The sequence below is a fragment of the Sinohyriopsis cumingii genome, chromosome 17, assembly GCF_028554795.1.
Source record: "Sinohyriopsis cumingii isolate HCF-2022 chromosome 17, ASM2855479v2, whole genome shotgun sequence".
NCBI classification, from domain to species: domain Eukaryota; kingdom Metazoa; phylum Mollusca; class Bivalvia; order Unionida; family Unionidae; genus Sinohyriopsis; species Sinohyriopsis cumingii.
Window position 1 is genome coordinate 42,084,614 of NC_142977.1, and position 22,119 is coordinate 42,106,732.

A 22,119-nucleotide genomic window follows, 5' to 3' on the forward strand; every position below is an offset into this window, starting at 1 on the left:
GTAAATCAACGAGGTTGTTTTGAAGCTGCGAGACCCGGTCGCGAAACACCAGCCGACATTGGGGAATAAGACCCAGTATGCAAAAGCCACATAGACGCTATGACAACTACCCAGCCAAGTGCATTTATGCATTACAATTCAAGGAATATTAACCAAGGAAACAAGAACAAACTCATGTCTTAACTTTAGTCTTTTGTCACCAACATTACGTATCAACAAACACGTCCATGTTGTTGCAGATATCTTTTTCACATCTACAGTGTCATCATTATTATCGTTGGAAATTAATTACAGTTTGAAGTGTTGAACGTCTATCCGGATTGGTACTTAACCGTCTTTGGCGATTGTGTTTGAGATTTATAATTTCATATGCGTAATGAAAAGACTGAGTAGTCCAGAAAACTGATCGCTAGAAAATCGATAATCAATTATTGTATTTCATCAATGTAGGAACGAATGTGATCGGGAGTGATGTTGAGTGTAAGAAAAGGCGTTCGTGATGATCATTTGGATAATTTGTCAATTAGATAAGCTGATCTCGAGACATGAGAATAGCAGCACAACACCCTGTACACAACAACCGAGTATAGTCCTAAATCAATAGTATAAACGTTATTCACTGAACTAAAGGGTTTGACAAACGACTTTAGTCATAATTACCAAGATGTCAATAACTCTCCATCTCTTATTTCATCGAAATCTTCAGAATGCATTAAGGAGATGCTACATATGTTGAAATAGAATGAATCAAGCTATATGAATGACATTGATACGTCAGTCCGTTTTCATATTTGTGTCACTTAGTTATTGTGTGATAGTAATATAAAGAAGAACATGCAGTAAATTGCCATTTAAACGTAGTTGTCATCTTCAGATATCTTTATCGGTGAGACATCTACACGAATTTCCTTGGCAGATACACGTACTCAATCAGTTATTTCCAGACGCAGATGTCATAAAAACAAAAAGAAGTAACACGTGCTTTCCGTCAATAGAATATTTTAATAGGAATAATTTAAAAGCAGTAACTAGTACACATCACTTTGTAACAGCTTCATATGTCATAATATATATATTACCTTTTAAAAAACTTGGTTTATTTTTACAAAATGAAACAGTGATATATATATATATATATATATATATATATATATATATATATAGAGAGAGAGAGAGAGAGAGAGAGAGAGAGAGAGAGAGAGACAGACAGACAGACAGACAGACAGACAGACAGTCAGATAGAGAGGGAGAGAGTCCTGCATCGTTAGAACATATTTAGATGTGCACAGAACCCCATTCTTGTATCTTTGATAAAACAAATAGATGAGAATATATATAAATTAATATAGTTTTCTCTTTTATTCCTAAGGACACGTTGATGATTTTGGTGGAACGTAGACATGCACCGGTGGTTTCTCATGGAAGGCATACGTCAATATCTGGAATGTTAAAATTATAAACATATATAAAACATCTATTCGAGACAAGAAAGCATTTCCTATGACACTTTTTAAAATCTGCACTACATTGCAAAAAAAATAATGTCATGATATTGTGTGGACGTTCTAATGACAATATTTTGCAAACATGTACAACTAGAATGAAGGAAAAATGGTATAGGGAAATTCAGAAGCTATTTAAAAGGTTTCAGGTCTGCCAGCTGGGTTAGTATGTAAAAATAATTTCGGGTGATTTTCAGGTCCGACTAGCACGATTTAAAACAAACAAAGACTATGTGAGCACCAGCTGTAGATAGATCATTGAGTCTATGTATCACTGTCAGGTAGTTGCACAAAATATTGTGCAAGACAGCAAACCTTTTGAACCTAAAATTGTGTGGCATATCCAAAAAAGAATACGGTGCATGGTTACCATCTAGGATCTATAGATTAGCAGTCGTTGGAATGCCATATATAACGCAACATCTTTTATTGATCATAACATATCTGATGTAGATAATATTTTTGCTGTATTGCATATATCTCCTCCCCACCCAAATGGTCAAAAATGTTCGTAAAATATCGATATATGGATTGCCATCTATTTGTTGCGAATATCTATTCGTATTGTTTCAATTGCATTTAGATATCTTAATTATAAGGGTTCGATGCATATATTCTATCCCTCTCGGGATCTTTCTTAGCATTAAAACGTCATTCGATATCATTGCTTTGACTTTGTCCGTGTCTGATATAGTCTTATTAGTCTTATTGCTCATATCAAGGCAAATACCCATATCACTTCTAACTCATGGAGCAATTTTAGGTCAGTGTTGAATAAAATGAGACATTTAAACTACGGCAGTCACCATACCAATACTAACTTCATCCTCTGAAAAACACACAAAATAAGATGACGAATCTTGATCTTTCAAAGCAATGAAAGTATTAAGTATGTTAGTTATTATTATTATTATTATTATTATTATTATTATTATTATTATTATTATCTGAGACTAACATGCAGATTATAATTATTGTATTATTAATTACACTCATCGTTACATTAGTGTCACTTTTGAAAGCAAGCGATAGATACCTAACACACTGCATAATATACACGTTCAGACGTGCTATGAAAGTATCTAATATAATCGATATTACTTAGAAAATTCTCAATCAACGAATATTATATTTTTCTTTTAAATGATATAATACTTAGTATGGATAGAATGAGATTGTAGTAACATACACATGACACATCAAGATATTTCCATGTATAATACGTTTTTTCTTCTGAACGGATTTCTGTACTTTGCATACACTTTTCAAATTGTGCAGATGCAAATTATTGTCCATGTATAATTAAATGAACATTTGTTCTCGCTAAATGTTATGTATTGCCATTCTCAAATTAATCAATATATGCTACTAGAAACATAATTTTGAAAATGTACAGATTGGGTGAAACAAGTATGTCGTGATTTATCTACATGCATACATACATACATACATACATACAATCATACATACATACATACATGCATGCATGCATGCATGCACGCACTCACGCACGCACGCACGCACATACATACATACATATATACATACATACATACATATATACATACATACATGCATACATACAATCATACATACATGCATACATACATGCATGCACGCACGCACGCACGCTAGCACACACACACACACGCACACACACATACATACATACATACATACATACATACATACATACATACATACATACATACATACATACATACATACATACGTACATACATACATACATACATACATACAACCATAGATACACACATACATACGTACATACATTCGGATTCGGCCAATGTGGGTATGTGAGAAAGATTGGCAGTAGCTTCTCGAGGGTCGGTGGTTCTTTTCTGTGATTTCCCTGGTCCCGGGTTCTTCATCCACCATTAATACTGGCCGCCATGTATAGCCTATCGTGTGCTGAAAAATGACGTTAAACCCTACAACAACAACAACAACAACACAACCATGCATACATACATACATACATACATACATACATACATACATACATGCCAGCAGACTATGTAAAAATATACCTTTGGCACCATGGTGTCCCCTTGACAGAAATGGAATATACTAGACTCCTTGAGCTTCTGTTTAAATTGGTCTCGATTGTGTTGAGTGGTCCAGTTGTAGGCTGATAACAGGGGCCAGAGACGGTTCTGATCATTAGATATGCTATCGTAGGTTGGGCTGCTAAGGCATTGCTTAAGCGCAACTTTGGGGTAATAGAGTAGAAAGCTCAGGCACATTTCATCTCGGGTCGATTGTCCACCCTACATAGTATGACAACGCATTATTACTGTGAATTAGGTTGAAAGACTTGTTTTCTAGAATATGCATGTGGTATTAGTGGATCTCATGATGCACTAAAACCTTGACACTGCACAATAACAAGAAATTATACAGTTCTCATTATCAAACTACGTGACTGGTTATGTTTTTGTATTGTACACTTTTAAACGAAATATATATATTTTAATTAAATACTGATGCACGTTTTCAATGAGAAAGAATAATAAAAATACGTGATGATACAACACTGAGCTGTTGTACAATTATTTTTCTGGATACGCAAATGGTGCCAATTAGACCAATATTTGGATCTTACACACGCACGTATTCTCCATTCAAGTTAGCCATCAGTAAACATTGTATTTGTATTACCATCAAATTGTTTTTGTTGTAAATCCAGAATCCAACCTAGTTATCGTGTTGCACAGTCTGCTTTTCACGGTTGCTGAAAGGAATGCTGAACTTGTGTTACTGTAGGAATAAACTTTAATATATTCGATAACTAAACTAATAATTCAAACTTCGCTACAACTGGGCTGAGTAAGGTCATAAGCTAGTTTCATTTATTTTGACTGTTGTTCTACGGAATAAACGTTAATATGTGATAGTGATGTCTAGACTCGACTGTCAGAAACTGAAAATGTTGGACTATTGATCATTGAAAGGTGAATAACAAAGGAAACTGTTTGATAATCCATTCAGACAAAGGAAAGGAGAATACTGCACCTTTAATTATTCAATCTGCATATGAAACATGATAATCTATCCTAAACATAAATAAGGAATACCAACTTAAGCAATACTAAAGAGAACATGGTATATTCGATAGGTTACAATATCCATATATGAGACGACCGTTCCGGTGGCTTAGTGGTTAGAGCGTCCGCCTCGGATGCGGAAGGTCGCGCTTTCTAAACCCGGTCGAGTCATACCAAAGACTTGTACAGATTGTGCTAGCAGCTGTCTCCGTTGGCGCTCAGCATTAAGTAGTTATTGATGGGACTGGTTGGCCTGGTGTCAGGATTAATCTGACTGGGTGGGCCATAATGCAGCATGTGTGCGGCATGATGCCCCCGTGCTAGACATCACAATAAACTGTCACACTGCAGACATTCTAGCGATATGACTGAATAACACTGGTCAACAGTGAAATCATTACTGACTTGAAAAGGCCCTAATCTGTAGTATTTTGGTGTGCCGAACACGAATATAACCGTGAAAAATTTGTATTGGCTCTCGTTTTGAAGATATTCATATACCTCATTTTCTATGTTTCACTGTGTAAATTTCTCCAGTAGGACTGCAGCAACATCCGGAATAATGATGTAACATTGCATAATACCATCATGCTCACATCATCCACAGTTGATTGCATCATTTTCTGATGCAATGCAATACTAATGCCATGCGGCTGCTGAAGTAAGTTGACGTCAGCAGTGTACTATACATGTGTAGGCCTATTATACTAATGCCAGGCGGTTGCTGAAGCTGACGTAAGCAGTGTACTATATAAAGCCCAATCAGATAGGTTCAGCATTTAAAATATTTTAGACGTTGTGCGAGACAGTTCAAGCTACTGTTACATAAAACTTATTATTTTATCCATTTACGTACAATAAAGAACAGTAATGCCTCGAAAGTGTGTTAATACCGCGGACAATTTTTGCTATATTTGTGGGGAAGTGACATTTGCCAACCAGAAGAAAAGTATCAATTCTCAAGTGAAGAAGGCATATCATCTTTACTTCGGATGCAAGGTTGGTGACCAAGACAAGCCTTGGGCTCCGCATATATGCTGTGCTACATGTACAACACAGCTTTCACAGTGGTTGAATTGCAAAAGGTCATCAATGCCGTTTGCAGTCCCAATGGTGTGGAGAGAGCCAAGCAACCACCTAAATGACTGTTACTTCTGCTTGGTTCCTCCTCTTTCCGGCGGAATAACGAAGCGAAAGAAGTCGAGAATAGTCTACCCAAACATTCCGTCTGCATTGAGACCAGTTCCACATGGTGAGGGACTTCCTATTCCAGAACCTCCAGCAGAATATTCTCTTGATTCATCTGACGAAGACAAAGGTGAGTCGACCTGTTCTTCTCCTGGTCCATCAGCATGCAGTGATCCAGATTTTCACTGTGGTGCATCATCAACCCCACACAGAATAACACAGGAAGAACTAAATGACCTGATTCGTGATTTGGACTTATCAAAGAACAAGGCAGAATTGCTAGGATCAAGACTCCAACAATGGAATCTTCTAGAAGAAGATGTCACAATTACTGCATATCGAAAGCGCCACCAGCAATTGGAGCCTTTCTTCAGAAAGGAAAGTAATCTGATATTCTGTTCCGATATTGAGGGCCTCATGAATGCTTTAAAAATCACTCATGACCCACAAGAATGGAGACTATTTGTGGACTCTTCGAAACTGAGTCTCAAGGCTGTGCTTTTGCACAATGGAAACATTCTTCCATCTATTCCAGTAGCGTATGCTGTCCACATGAAAGAGACATACGATAACTTAAGGCAGCTACTGAATTCCATTGAGTATAACAAGTACAGCTGGCACCTCTGTGGTGATTTGAAGGTAGTTGCCCTTTTAATGGGACTGCAGCAAGGATATACAAAATACATGTGTTTCTTATGCGAGTGGGATAGCCGAGCAAGGGAAATGCACTACATGAGGAAGGAATGGACTCACAGGCAGAATGTAGCCATTGGAGAGAAGAATATCCAACACCCAGCTCTGGTTGAGGCTCAGAAAATCTTGCTACCACCCCTTCACATCAAACTAGGTTTGATGAAGAACTTCGTGAAAGCCATTGACCGGACTTTGCCAGCATTCCGATACCTGCATGAAAAATTCCCTCGACTCAGCGAAGCAAAGATTAAAGAGGGAGTTTTTGTGGGTCCTCAGATTCGAGAGCTTTTCAAAGATGACCGGTTCAACAACTTGCTGGAAGGTGACGCGAAACAAGCATGGAATGCTTTTCGCCTAGTTTCTACAAACTTCCTCGGAAATGTTAGGGCAGAAAACTATAAGGAACTAGTAGAAGACATGTTGATGAAGTATAAGAAACTTGGCTGTAATATGTCTCTAAAGATTCACTTCCTTCATTCCCATTTGGATTTCTTTCCTAGCAACTGTGGTATTGTTAGTGATGAACACGGCGAACGTTTTCATCAAGATATCGCAACAATGGAACAAAGATACCAGGGAAAATGGTCCACTACAATGCTGGCTGACTACTGCTGGACACTCCTCAGAGATGCTCCCGAACAGCTGTACAAGAGACAGGCGAAGAAATCTAAGATGTAGTCAATGACTTGATTTTTTATAGGTAGGCTATTACAGTTGACCTTTTACTATTGGAATGCATTTCGTTATGTAAACATTAATTTCTTGCAGATTACAAAAAAACTAGAGCCAATTTTGCAATTTGACTGTCATATTCGTGTTCAGCACATAAAAATTGATAAGAATTGACTAATTTTATTTCAGTAACATGATTTTTGTAAAAATTTGTTGTCCAGTGTAATTGTTAAAGCTACGTTGAAAATCTAAAGCACACGAACACACACACTAGATAAATACGTGGGTTTTGTTTTCTATTTATCCAATTCTGATTCACACATTATGTTCAATATTTAAATGTAGTTATTGTCCATTAATTATCCGTCTCTAGCTGTGTTGTATCTATTAAGAGTATCTAGCGATGGTGCAGTTCGTTTCTATTACATCAAAGTAATCAACTATGCATCAGTTTAAAAGTGGAATTAAGCAGGCGATTTCCGATCCATGCTTTCAATCTCAGTATGGCTGTCTAAGTCGTTATTGTGTTTGGATTTTTTAAACTTTCAGTACAAGATTGTAATGGCAATGCATTTAGTCACACACTCTGTCATGTTTATTGTCACTTTGCACACCAGTGTCATCGGAAAACACATTGTCAAACACTGTCTAAAATATTTATGTCAACCTCAACGTAATGTAATTTCTTAGCGATAGATATCGTAAAATACGCATAAATGTCTTGTCGCAACATACGTACTACCCTATCATCCCTTAAAGCGTTTTTTTTTCCACAAAGTATGTCTCATTTCTTACAATTACAGACGTGTGTTGATATATCTGAACAGTTTCAAAGGTACAGCAATAAATCCTTACGAATGTTTTACAAGTGGACTATTGTGGAATACTTCAATTGGTAAAAGAAGTTCCTAGGCGGCTGTGCGATAACGAAATGTTAGGTGTGCGAGTCCGAATCACACACTGAACAGATGTAATAAACGCCAGATCAGCCAGCCGTGTAAGATTAAATGGTAATGTAATACATTACATACATGATTTGAATTTCGCACATAATTCATCAAAATATTTTGTAGAAGCTTTCGGCATACACTTAAAGTTTTCATTGTCCCTTGTTTGCTAGATCAACTTTTCAAATGTACCATCCTGCATTCAGCGTTACACGTGAAAACACACACACAAACATATGTGGCAAACGCAAAATCATTTGAATATAAAATACTGAATCGGTAGTTATTGCCCATTAATTATCTGTGTTTGGCTGTGTTGTAGTAGTAGTATCTAGTAATGATGCAAACCATCCTATTTCATTAAAACAACCAACTAGGTATCAATTTAAAAATCGAATTAAACAGGGGATTTCCGATCCATGCCTTGAATCTCAACATGTCTCTCTGAGTCGTTATTGTGTCTGGAGTTTTTAAACTTTCAATACAAGATTTTATTGGCAATGTTCTTAGTCGCTCATTCTCTGTCATTTTAATTGTTACTTTGCACACCAGTGTCATCGGACAAATTATTGGCAAACATTCTGTCCAAAACATTTATGTAAACCTCAACCAAATGCACCTTTTTTTGCAGTAAATACGATAAAATACCCAAAAATATATTGTCGCAACTTACGGTACTCCCCCAATATCCCTTAGAGCAGACATTTTCACCCAGTTTGACTCTATTTATTACAATTGCAACTTGTGTTGTTACTTTTTAATAGTTTCAAATGTACAATAATTTCGGATATTTTATAAATGGACATCAAGTTGTACAATCAGATCCTAGGCGGTTGTGCGGTATCGAAATGTTAGATATGCGAGTCCGAATCAGACATTATATATCTATATCGAACGCCAGATCAACCATCGATAATTAAATGGATAGGTAACAAATTACATTATTCACGATTTGAATTTCGCACATACTTCATGAAAATATTTTGTACAAGAATAAGAAGATCCTGGCATACGATAAAAGTTTGCATTGTCCCTTGTAATGCTTCATCATCTTTTGAAATGTCGCTTGCACCATCTTGCAAGCAGCTATATACATGAAAACACACACACACAAATATATATATATATATATATATATATATATATATATATATATATATATATATATATATATATATATATCCTATCCCACTATGCTATAATATTCTACTTCTATTTACCAGAGTTGCTGCACTTCTCCCACTAGAGTCGTAAGTACATTCAACAATAAAACTGTCCCCCTGAAAAGGCAATAAAATGTTTTTTAAGTAAAGAAAAGTATGCCACTGTCTTTGTGTTATATGTTATCTAGCTTCACGAGATTCTCACTAGTTCACGTGTGGGGAGTGCGGCTCTTATTCACAAAAATCGTTCCAATCATTACACATAAATAGTAATAATGAAGACTATCGAACTTAGCCAACGTTGGAAATAGGTAAATAGATAATACATGCGCTGCAGAAATAATATTGCTGAAGGATTCATGGTGCTCTCTCTCTCTCTCTCTCTCTCTCTCTCGTGCCAGGCACACTATTTCATGTTCCTAATAAAGGAGAAACTAATAACCTCATCTCCCTGATTATTCTGTTACCACCTAAAACATAACAGCCAGTATCTGAAGTAATTGATGCAATGATTGCAGAAACCATACAATTTCCATGACAATGTTAACAGCACCTCATAATAAGCAAAATAATCATCAAGTCAATTACTAGTCATAAAAAGAATATCTATCAAGATAAAAATAGAACACGTACACGTCTAATAGCAATTTCCTCCCTAAGAAGACGTGTCTCTTGGAAATCAAAATCGTAGTGAGGATCTGTTGCCAACGGAGATAACTCGCTACCATTTCGAAAGTGCCTTGTTTGGATACCTCTGCCGAGGAGATGTGCGTGCTGCAAAATTGCGAATACCTTGATTTCCGTCATGTTTCCAAGAGTCTGAAAAAACACAATAAATCATCTTTGTATCGATGTCTTTGCTGGTTTAATTTGTATATGTAGGTTGTTCTAGTTCCAAAACTCGTGTTCAGTTAGAAGATTGCGGGAATTTGCGATAAAACGTACTAATTGTCAACTTTTGCATATTTAATCAAAGACACATATCCTTTCTGCCATGAGAAATCTCTCTCTCTCTCTCTCTCTCTCTCTCTCTCTCTCTATATATATATATATATATATATATATATATATATATATATATATATATATATATATATATATATATAAATATATATATATATATATATATACATATATATATATATATATATATATATATATATATATATATATATATATATATATATATATATATATATATATATATATATATATATATATATATTGAGAGAGAGAGAGAGAGAGAGAGAGAGACTAACTAACAAACTAATAATTCCACTGGAATAACTGACACAATTATTTTAAAATAACAGTGTATGAGATAATTAATTTGAAAAACAATACACGAGGAAGAAAAATATTTACGTCAGAAACTTAGATTACAAGTGTTGATGTCATGAACGAAGAGCCCAAATGTAACTATAGGCACGAACTTTAGTTTACATCAAGAAGCTACGTTTCGAATTTCAGTGTGAATTGTACGCATATGTTTGAAACCGAACCAGCGATATATGTGAAAATCATGGTAACAGATACTGTTTGAAAAAACAATGAGTGTCACCTTCATATATTTTCGGTCTGTTGAGATAAGATATATACTCAGTGTTAAGGTCACTGATCATATAGTACACCACACAACCTTTTGAACGCAACACATTTACAACATCCTACCAAATTTAATGTTGAAAACATTTCAGGTGCTTTGAAAATATTAGCGTTGATAAATATTCGGGAAGCTCGGAGTTTGGCAACTTAGAAATCCTATCAGTCTGAGCGTTACTATTCACTTTCAAAGTCATTGATTATTTAGCACACCATGCAACCTTTGGAAAACAGCACATTCACAGAATCGTAACAATTGAATACTAAAAACATATAAGATGGTTTGAAAATATTTGTGCTGATAATTATTCGGGCAGCTCTGATTTTGGCAACTTAGTAATCCTATCTATATTAGTGGTACTATTGTTATTCCCTAACTGTTCATCTAAGATCCATGATATTTGTAAAATATTGCTATTGTATTTTAGTATAAGATTTGTTCCAGAAAGATAAAATTTGAAATACATTTTAAAAGAACAGTCCATTTTGTCAGCGAAAGATAACTGTGATTAGAACGGGTTTGCGAATCACGAATGCTTTCAACGGAAATACCGAGCAAATTTAGAGATTATACAGCGTCGAGTTCAAAGTCATTTCGTATAAGTCTGAGTACAACAGGAGCTAAGGGCAGCTCATGAGTTGACCCAACTGTCATGCAAATAGGTTTTGGCTGCTTTATATGCATTTTATTCTGCGTACATCACTTATTAATATATTGAACGTAGGTCTGAAGAATTAATAGATTACACGTATAGAGAAATAATTTATAATTTCTTCAGAAGAATAACACACATACGTACATACATACATACGTACGTACATACATACATACATACATACATACATACATACAATTTGGACTCACGTGGTCTATGCACTGAGAAGCGCAATGCGATTGGCTAAGGTAGGCCTTTTCAAATGGCGGAATGATATGCCTCCAGTCCACTCCGTGACCAAGTTCCATCATATCAGCCTCGTAGCGACGATAATTTTTGGTCAGAGTTATCCTTATTCCGGAGTTGTCAATCATACCTAAGAAAAACAACATATATCAACACTACTGAAGAAGGAGAACAGAAACTATAAACTGGTATATAATATTTATATCATGAAGCAATAACACTCTTTATATATTTATTTATTTATTAATTGATTCTTCTTAATCGTATAAATTACATTAAACCCAAAAAATATATGCAACCTAAAGGAATTTAATAATTTGGTTTACATTAAGAGAAGCAATGTCACCTGATTTTTTAACTGGATTGTCGTAGTGTGTCTCCATGATATAGAACTCGGGATCGTCTGGAGCTCCAACGGAAAACCCTACGTGCTCTGGGTAGTAGAAGGTCTGGCAATAAAGAGAACATAAAATCCTAGATCTCTAATTAGCACAATAAACATAACAAACTGAGTCAAACTAATAATATATAAAGCTAACAGAAATACTAACATTTTGAAGAGTCTTTAGAGAGATACACACTACTAAATAAATAAATAAATAAGCAATGATTGACACTCACGTGACCTTGATAGCATTATAAGTAAATGTTGGAAGTCCACAAGATCTCTCTTTAGTATCGGAAATAAAACAAAAATGGTAAAGCGCATACTGTAACGATAGTGCAAAGAGGCAAACAGGACTACTTATATTTCCACGTGTTTAAGAGCATAAAGGGAGGTCAGGAAAAGTTTATCTGGCGTACAAAACATTCTTTACTAGCACATATCGTCGAATATCAATAGTCAAATTAGTGGTAATAATGGCAGCAATTCTGATAATTTGCTTTAATTCTTCGTAAAGATAAAGAAGACATTTACTTTTCCTCCGATTGCCCATGCGATAATAACGTCGTAGCATGGATTCAGTCCCTCGGGAATTCCATCATAGCACTTGTAATGGACCTTGTCGAACTTGGGGTCTATTCCTCTGCATCGATGCACCAGAATATGGTGCACATGCTTCTCGTTACCAGGGGTGATTATGGGTTCCACCTAATTTCAAAGTAAAACAAACATTATGCAGGGATGCAAATTTTAAAAATATCACGGATTTTCTCTAACGCAGACACAAGACAAATAATAATATCTAAATTGCTGACATTATTGCTAAAACTTGAAAAAATTAAGAAAACGACAATGTTGCCAATGCATGCTCTCTCTCTCTCTCTCTCTCTTTCTCTCTCTCTCTCTCTCTCTCTCTCTCTCTCTCTCTCTCCCAACTATGATCACGTGGCCAAAAGGCTGATGAACAATTGCTTTATGTTTAAATTAGTACCTTAAATATCTTCAAATAATGTATATACTAAATCTAACATATGTTCAAGGGAGGGTGCATGTGGCAAGTAAAGCCGAATGCGATGATAATAATAATAACAATAATAATAATAATAATGAGCTTGGTGGAGGAATTTTCAGACTGACATATTGGTTGTCCGGCGGCTCCTTTTGCGTCACACGCTTGAAATGATAGTCCTTTATGATTCCCAATGATATGTTTGTGAATGGATTACGATGAAAATTAACTGCTTCGAAATGAGTTATCATTTTACAAAGTGTTGGTCAGCTGAAGAAAAATGTTATGCATTTAGAGATAATTTCATTAGTCATGGAATCAGATCACTCAGACGAATATGTCTTTGATAGAAATAGTTTTTCGCAGCAAGTTATGTGCAAACCTACATTATGATCTTTCCCTGTATTGCCATTCCAGTCAGTTGTATGCCCCCTTAATGCAAAACGGAACGTCTTGTCAGTGAGCGATCTAATTTAAGGACTTGCACAACCTCAGTTTTTTGGGCATGTGAATTAATAATTGTTTGTGTATAAGTTATAACTATTCTACTACCAAGTTTCGTTTTGCAAGTTTGATACGTAGCTTCAGTTTACGTAGTGTAATGCAAATATTTTATATTCTGGTTTGTGACTTAGCAAGGGATTTATATTAGCAAAATAAAGATGCATTTTAAGAAAGGTTTAGAACCTTAGGATTCTTGTTGGGCACGGTTTGGTTTACTTCTGAATCTGTTTGTTGTTTTGGAATTGTGCCGATAATGTAATCTGTATAGCTTACCATATATAACGTCATTACGTTTCATCGTATATGCCCGTGTCATGAATAGTACACGGTGTTAGATGTATTTACAGAGGGCCCGAGTGACCGGAAAGATCCGAGTTATCGGAGTGATCGGAGTCGACATGGTCCCAGCTGCAGAGCTAACCATAGAAGACGGCTATAGCATCTGTGAAGCTGAACCATAGCAGCCCTTGAGCTGAATAAACGGTGATGCTGACCGAGAAGCAGGTGATTGAGCGTTGCTGACTGAGAGTGGTGGGCGCTGGTTGCTTGATTCACCAACCTGGAATACTTACTGCTTTGAATGGCAGTGTGATTGGTAGCCGAGTGTGATGGTGACGGAGTGTGTAACTCCATACACGTAATATTTTAGCCATGGGCTAATTTTTGGAGTTTGTAAAACCCAGAATGTTTGTGGGACTTGTAAGATAATTTATATATATGTCCCTTCTGTTTACATAATTTCAATATTTGAGTGAATACGTTTTACTATATGAGCAAAATACTACATTTGTTTTGCTTTTTGAATAAAACACATCAATCATTTCGTTGTAAAATTACTGTGAATCATTCACCCCTTGTCATTGTCCTGTAAAGTCATTTATTTGTATTTGCGTTATTAAGTCCATGCGTTTGATGCTAATTGATCCAATATTTGGATCCTATACACGCACATATTAATCATAATTAATTGCTCATTCAAGCAGTTAGTTATTAAACACTGTATTTGTATCACCATCAACAATGTTCTCTTGTAAATCCGAAATCACACCCGGTTAACTTGTTCCAGTGGTATTAAACGGAAAGATCTTCATAGTAGGATGTATTACTAAAGATTTGTTTCTAATTGGTTATGTGGCATTTGAGAAGTTAAAAGGTTCAATTGTTCAAGGACGACGCGTGTGCTTTTCAATTTTCAGTAACTGTGGCGAAATTTGAATTTTGACAGGAATTATTTATCCAGAATGAACGGCTTTAACAGAATTATTTCACTTAAAAATCTTTCAAAATTTATTCAATGGTTGTAGAGACGATATAACTACTTTTTTATGACGGCCATATTTGTTGACGGAATGACATCAATTAGGAAAGCAAGATATGAATGTTCTTTATGCCATGATTTGGCTTAAAATTCGCATATTTTTCAAGAAATACACTACGGATTGGAAATTAAAAATGTATTTTGAGCTAGCTTACCTTGATCATATGATGCTTCCCACCAATATTCGGCATTCGGAAAATTCGACAATTGTAGGTGGTCGTTGCTGATGGAATTAGGTACTAAAAGACACGGCAAGAATTCGATTAGAGAAACAAAACATAAAAGTCCATAAGATTATTTACATTTTGCCTAAAACTAATCATTCCTTTATTTAATTTTTGGTTGTAAAGGTTAATTCTACACAAAATGTTAAATTATTACAAGATTTCTTTTACAATATGTCATATTTCAAAACCGACGGAAACATTCACTTAGTAAACATTATATCTTGCACTTAATGGTAACACACATAATGGACATAAGACTGTAACAGAGGTGGTTAGTTGATTCCTTTAGGTATTGATGATGATGATGATGATGATGTTGATGATGTGTGTGTGTGTGTGTGTGTGTGTGTGTGTTTGCTCTTTGTTCTCAACCATATTAAATAAGTTATACGGGCCTGGTTCAATTATGTTCCGAACGATATAAGTTATTAACTGACTACAATGGATCTTAAAAAAAACATCAAAGGTAAAGGCAGTTTATGTAGACTGTATCACCTTATCATAGAAGACGTACATTCGTGGTACTTGAAAAAATTCGGAATAAAAGATGCTAAAAACATACGTATGGAAAAACAATACTATTGAACGACCTGAATCATGTACATAGACTAAATAACTACAAATTACTTCATGCAAACTACTTAATACAGTTTAGAATTGTAATGCAAACTTAAAAGTATAATTATTGAGGCTAACATCACCAATATACCAGAATCATAACTGAATGTATATATGATGCGATTCTCCCTAAACACAAACAACAATAATTGAATTAGTTTAATTACTGTCTGTTTCACTGTATTCGATTCAGCATGATATATATTATAAATGGCAATATTATGTCCGCATGTGCTATATCGTATGTGGTTTGTGATTAACAAATGTGATTGGCTAATTAGGTATCAAGGCTTCAGAACTTTGAATGATTAATTAATTAATTAATTAACTAATTAATTAATTAATTAATTAATCAATCAATCAAGGAGTTATTGATATTTAAGAAATTAAATTGCCATGTAGACAGAGCCCAGTGTTGTCCATATTTACATTAAGATTTAAAAACACACACACACACACACATATATATATATATATATATATATATATATATATATATATATATATATATATATATATATATATATATATATATATATATACTAAATTGTTATTTACACGTATAAGGAGGCCAATAGACAATAAACGTACATTTTCATTCAGAAAGTCGAAGAGTCTGACATCCTGGTACTGTGTGGACGATGTCACCGAGGCAACAGACGACACGCTCAGCAACGACAGACTCTTTGTTCCTCTGCGTTCCGGACCGTGATACATCAGGCTGTCTTCGGTAGAAGGGTCACTCGTGTGATACGAGTAAATCACTCGTACGGTACCATCCTAAAATTTGAGCGATGAATGAAAGAGACACAACTTATCATGCCTTCAAATTTTATAGAATGTTTCCTTGTGTACCAGGTTCAAATTGAAACTATCATATTTTCTTGTTTTAATGGCTTTTTTACATTTAACATTAAATTGTAAAATTCGTTCAATTTCTTAATCAATCATTATAATTATGTGTTGTACATAAATACAAAGAAAACCAACAGAACATATTACATTGTAAAAATGAAGATCTTCGCAAAGGATACCTCAATTTTCTTGTCTTCGGTTTTGTCGCATGTGTCCAATTTTCGGACAAATTTTAGCACAGTACCAAAATCGTTCTCCTCTCCATGAAGAAGAAACCAGTCTTGGTGATTGTCAACCACTGGAGACACATGCGCAGTTGTGTGATAGTCCTGTTAAGAAAAGTTCTTTAAATAATGATATTAAATATTCATACATCTTAGCACATTTTATTTAGTAAACGTATTTAATGATTGATATTTCAGGGGAAATAAAATCTGTTGAGCTGTTGGTTACTTCCTCATGGTGAATATAAAGCTATTTATTCTTTGATGGCTAAATACCTCGTAGCAATTGATATATATAATTTGGAAATATACATTGACTAGAGTTATGGTACCGTCACTAAAAGTTACAGTTACAGATCTTCAATAAAAGCTTTGTTTTCGTTACAACTGCAAACATTTTAATCCTTCACTGAATTTCGTGATGATCGATACATACGGGATTGCTTGGGATTCCTCATATTGGTATTATAGCATCTTATATTTCAAAACAAATGTCATTGAGACTGGCAATATCAACATCAACATTTAAACGCTGCTTGCCAGGATATCTCTGGAGAAATCGACCATTAGTATATCTTAAATTTAGGAGTATGGGTAGATGAACCCTATCCAGTGTAACTTAGCAAACTATGTAACCGGAAATTGTTCGCCTATTTTTGCGGCATATTCTTGGGGTTCATTTTAGAATTAGAGATGCAACGAAATCTCTACCTACGCGGTATGCTACATAGTTCATGGTTAGCAATCTATGTAATCGTTCTTACTAAAATCATATCAATCGAACAAGATTCGTACTTGAAAATGCGTAACGAACAAAAGTGTTACCATTTTCTTTTCTCGAGAAACTTTAGGTTCGTTATAATTGACACAGCTTCCTGATTCAACATATAGTATCTTTTCTTTTCATCATTTAGCATGGACTTTAATTGATGTTTACTTTTGCAATTTTCGAACAGGTTGTGATAAACGTGTTTGCTTAAGAAGGTGCACGAATTATGGTCGTTTGTGTTCAGAAACCATATATGTGAATTAAAACAATTATATTCTGTGTATGGGAATGAGGTTTACGAGAACCATGCGTTACTGAGGATTGACTTATTCTTACTTTGTAACAATTAGCCGCATGCATGAAGTAGCAGTTTTACATTTTTGTCAAATTCAGATCCCTGCTATCCATGCTAGCCTATACTAGTCATTACAAATGCACCCATATGTGACCGATGCATTAACAATTTTAACTTTGCGCACACTTTACCCAGTCATGGGTGATAGAGTCTAAAACGGATGACAATGACCTAAAGGGCTTTTTAAAAAATGGAAATGCTTGCTGTGGTGTATCTATAAATGTTTATCAATAGCTCAAAGTATTCTGACCGAATTTAAGGACGTCTCCAATAGTTGCATTATCTTACCAAATGATCGGGTATCAAACGTGCAATGGATAAAATCGATCTCTGTATCGTTTGAATTTTTCATATAGATTTATGATGGAAGCACCAGAAATGATATATGGATTCTCTGAAACATAATGGAACACGTTGACAAATATTTTAACCCGGGAGTTGCATTAGATATGAAATGGAAAATACTTGGCAAGAAGTTTGAGGAAAATAGACTTAAACGAAAATCTGCAGACTATTCTGCATGAAAAAGTACAGTCGCAAAAGAAAAGTAACTCGCCCATTGCGTCTGAAGGGGATGATGTTTTTGATGAGGTCCCTGGCTAATTAAACGAATGCTTTTATGCCATTAATATTAAAATGGCATCCGAACTAATTACTCTTGAGTGGATTTACTAAAGGATACAGACAAAGAGCAGTGCAAGCAATAACTGCACTTTTCAGACTCTAGTAGTTTAAGAACCAATGTTCTAAGAAATTTGATGTTTCTGATTCCAAAGCACAGAGTTTGGCCGTACTCGAGAAAATGCAGTACTCTGTCCTTACGGGTCTCTTGAATTCATTTGGGCTGATGATGCTAATAGCAACGAGGTATTTTATGTGCGAAAGGCTGATTTAATATTTCAGTTACCATAACGTTACGTGATGGACACTGTGAGGCTCAATAAACTTGAAATCAGTATACTACCTAAAATGGACCACTCAAACTAGAGCTGCAGTGTTTTCGCCAATTAGATAAAATGCTCAGGTTTATGTATAGGAAGCCAGGTGTATATAAAGGAAGCTACATGGCATTGGGACCCTAATACGTGCAATGCTGTCTGCCTTAGAAAATATTACTATGTTGCATAATATGCCACTGTGAGTACTCCATACACATCCGCTAGTAAACTTAGACAAATCCGCTTTGGTGGCTAATTGGTTCAGATCCACAGCTGTGTCGTCGAAATGGGTAACGTCCGTAAATGTTAATATAGATTTTTTATAATATTAAACCGACTATAATGTGAAACCATTAAGTTTTTCCTGTGTTGGTGACCGCTCCAGTGTACGCAATGCTTCAATGGAAAGATGACCACATATAGGACAATCCAAACGTTGGCCGGAATAGTCGAATAAAACAACGGTTGTATAAAGTGCATGGTTAAATAATTAACTATTTGAACTGACGGTGCAAATCTATGCGAGTCAAAACACACACGATGTTGAGGTTTTACCATGTATGTGTTTCAGTGAGTGCGAGGGCTTGTGGATGAAACCAGGTAACACTTCTGATTTCAAGAATGAGTGGTACCATGGCTGCAAGCTCATTTAACATAAAGACACCATGAATATGTTTAATTGTTCTTGGCATCACCATTAAACTAAAATTGGTCAACAACACGATCTTCTACAACAGGGTCTTCGAAGACCTTTAAGCGGGGATATTCGTTCTGGTAATCGAAGGCCTTTTACCATGCTAGACGACGCGAGACGCTATGCGTCCAGTGGCTACCATGTACGTGCCCGAACGCTGCAGCCGCTGTATTACTAGCAATGCTGGAATGGCTGCAAGAAATGGATATAATACACCTGTAAGGTATTATTGTAATTGGCCGAAAATGGGAATAAGAAAGCAAAACCTCTACTTTTATACTATTCAATTTATACTTACAGTTTAATTTGGTTATGTATTTTTATGTATATTGCGGTAGGTGACATCGGTTTATATCCTATGGTAAGATTCTATCCCTCGCCCTTTGCCCTTTGTGCATTGAACATCAACCTTTCATATGTCCATTTTTAAAAAAAGAAAAATGTAATTCTATATCATTAAAGTCTGAACACTAACTTTTTTAATTCTAATATAGCGGCACAATGTTTACAATAGACAAAACCCACACAGATTATTTTTTTCTTCTCAAAAGTATTGTATATACTAGTCAATCGAAAGACAAATATATTATTAGTATGAACATTTAAAACATTTGTTATATTATCTTTTAAATAAAAATGTGGTTTGGAAAATTGTGAACATCGTTTGTTTTCTAATAATCTAAGATTTAAATTTTACATCTTTCGTGCTGCCGTGAATTCTTAGCACCCAGGGTGAGCGAAGAAAAAGAGATATTCAGTTTCGATTGTTTAATATGGCGTTTCGTCATATTATTGGTACATATCATGCCGAATAAATGGTATGCTTTTAAAGATCAGGCGTTTAACATTCTGGACACTAAGCTACCTCATCTACAAGAGGTGGGGTGAAAGAGACTGGTGTATTTGTCTGCAGAATAGCGGAGCTGTCTGTGCATTGCTTCTGTAGAACAGCGGAGCTGTCTTGATAAATAACTAACACTAGGAAGTACGCTGAAATAATTGTTACATACTGAAAAATCAAACTTACCTTAAAATGTGTGACCCCATCTTTCACCCATCCGACAACAACGTCTGCCGGGTACATGTTACCATTATCGGATAAACCGAATCCAACATACCCATAGGTCTTCACATGGACTTCAAACGTAATGTGTGTGTTGTTAAATTTCCAGAAGAGAAGGTAGTTACCGTTGGTGTCCACTTCAGTTGAATAGTTAAAGGGCTCGGTGAGGATGACACCTACGAATCCCCTAGCCACTGCAAGGCAAGATAAGATGGTCAACGTAATGATCTGTTGTCCTGCCATTCTTCAGTTATAATTCCAACACCGGTCTGGAATTTATAAAGTAATGGAACAACACGTCACTCGGTCACGGGACTGTTCATCTGACTGCGTTAGCGTTGGGTAGAAATACATAAACATTCTTGTCAAACACCGTTAAATCCAGTAATATGCTGAAATAAAATTATACGCTTTAAATTAACTGATCATTACCGTCATTTGCCTCCATAAATATATAAAAATGTCGTGCTCTATGAACGTATCTCAACTACTGAAAGTTTAATGTTTGGTCACCACCGAAAAAAATCATACAATACCTGGCATCCAGATGGGTGATAACATAAAGTCATTTGTTTACTAATAGGATAACTCATACACCCGTTTGAATGAGTAACTAGCATGAGGCTGATGACTTACATCTATATTTAGGAATGTCTTATACTTCATAATGATCAGAACAAATAGCGTGATAGTCACGCTGGTGTGTTTTAACTACGCACGTGGTGAACTTACCGTAATGCTTCATGCAATTAGTTTGTTGTGCTAAGCTAGCTGGAACATCCCCATCAAATCTATTATTTCTTTCTTACTTTATCATTCTGGTAAAACCTTTGTCTACATTTAGTCTCAGTGCCCTTAGGACTTCAAAGACTGGCCTTAGGTGCTAAGGCTACCTTTCTAAAAGTGTTTCCTCTTATTTATATTTTGAATAATGATCCGTTGCAAAATCCAAATTCTTGACAAAATTAGATTTTACAGAAAAGATAAGTACTTTCATAAAAGAGTTAAAATGGTAGACATATGAACCGGATTATTCTCAAACAATAAAATAACGTTCATGAATTCCGCATAAACCCGAGAAAATTTCTACTCATTTTCCTGAGAGATACCGAAAGAATCTTTTAAGGAGAATTCATGAAATTATTACTATATTTATATCATTGTGTTTATGTGGATTAAACATCAAATTGGGCCCTCTTATATATAATGCAAAACGAAAGAAATTAAAGCAATGTTGGATGAAGAAAATGTTATGTGTCTAAGCATTTTTGTTAAACATTATATATACTTTTCCAAAAAGACTTTATCCTTTAAATGTTGAGAGAAAATTCTTGCGATGTAAATACTTCTGCTTACGGAATGAATTTATACCATTGATGCCTCATCTTAAATTAGCTGAATATTTTCCAGTTAGGATTCTCTT

General features: G+C 35.2%; 1 protein-coding gene across 1 annotated transcript; it reads right to left on the bottom strand.

Moving 5' to 3' along the window:
* Positions 1-1,243: 1,243 nt before the first annotated feature.
* LOC149778501 (DBH-like monooxygenase protein 1) lies at positions 1,244-20,988 on the bottom strand. Its single transcript, XM_089939377.1, has 11 exons — positions 20,661-20,988; positions 16,833-16,982; positions 16,390-16,578; positions 15,109-15,192; positions 12,657-12,830; positions 12,084-12,186; positions 11,701-11,867; positions 9,867-10,052; positions 9,291-9,350; positions 3,554-3,793; positions 1,244-1,439 (listed from the first exon to the last, which is right to left on the bottom strand). The coding sequence occupies exons 1-11, from the start codon at positions 20,937-20,939 to the stop codon at positions 1,365-1,367; spliced, it is 1,707 nt and encodes a 568-aa protein (XP_089795503.1). The 5' UTR covers positions 20,940-20,988; the 3' UTR covers positions 1,244-1,364.
* Between the last annotated feature and the right edge of the window lie 1,131 nt (positions 20,989-22,119).

Coding starts and splice junctions, on each gene's coding strand:
- LOC149778501 (XM_089939377.1), bottom strand. CDS start 20,939: ATGGCAGGACAACAGATCATTACGTTGACCATCTTATCTTGCCTTGCA. Junction 12,187..12,656: donor CATGGGCAATCGGAGGAAAA/GTAAATGTCTTC, acceptor CTTTATTGCCAG/ACCTTCTACTACCCAGAGCA. Junction 11,868..12,083: donor CAATCCAGTTAAAAAATCAG/GTGACATTGCTT, acceptor TGTTTTTCTTAG/GTATGATTGACAACTCCGGA.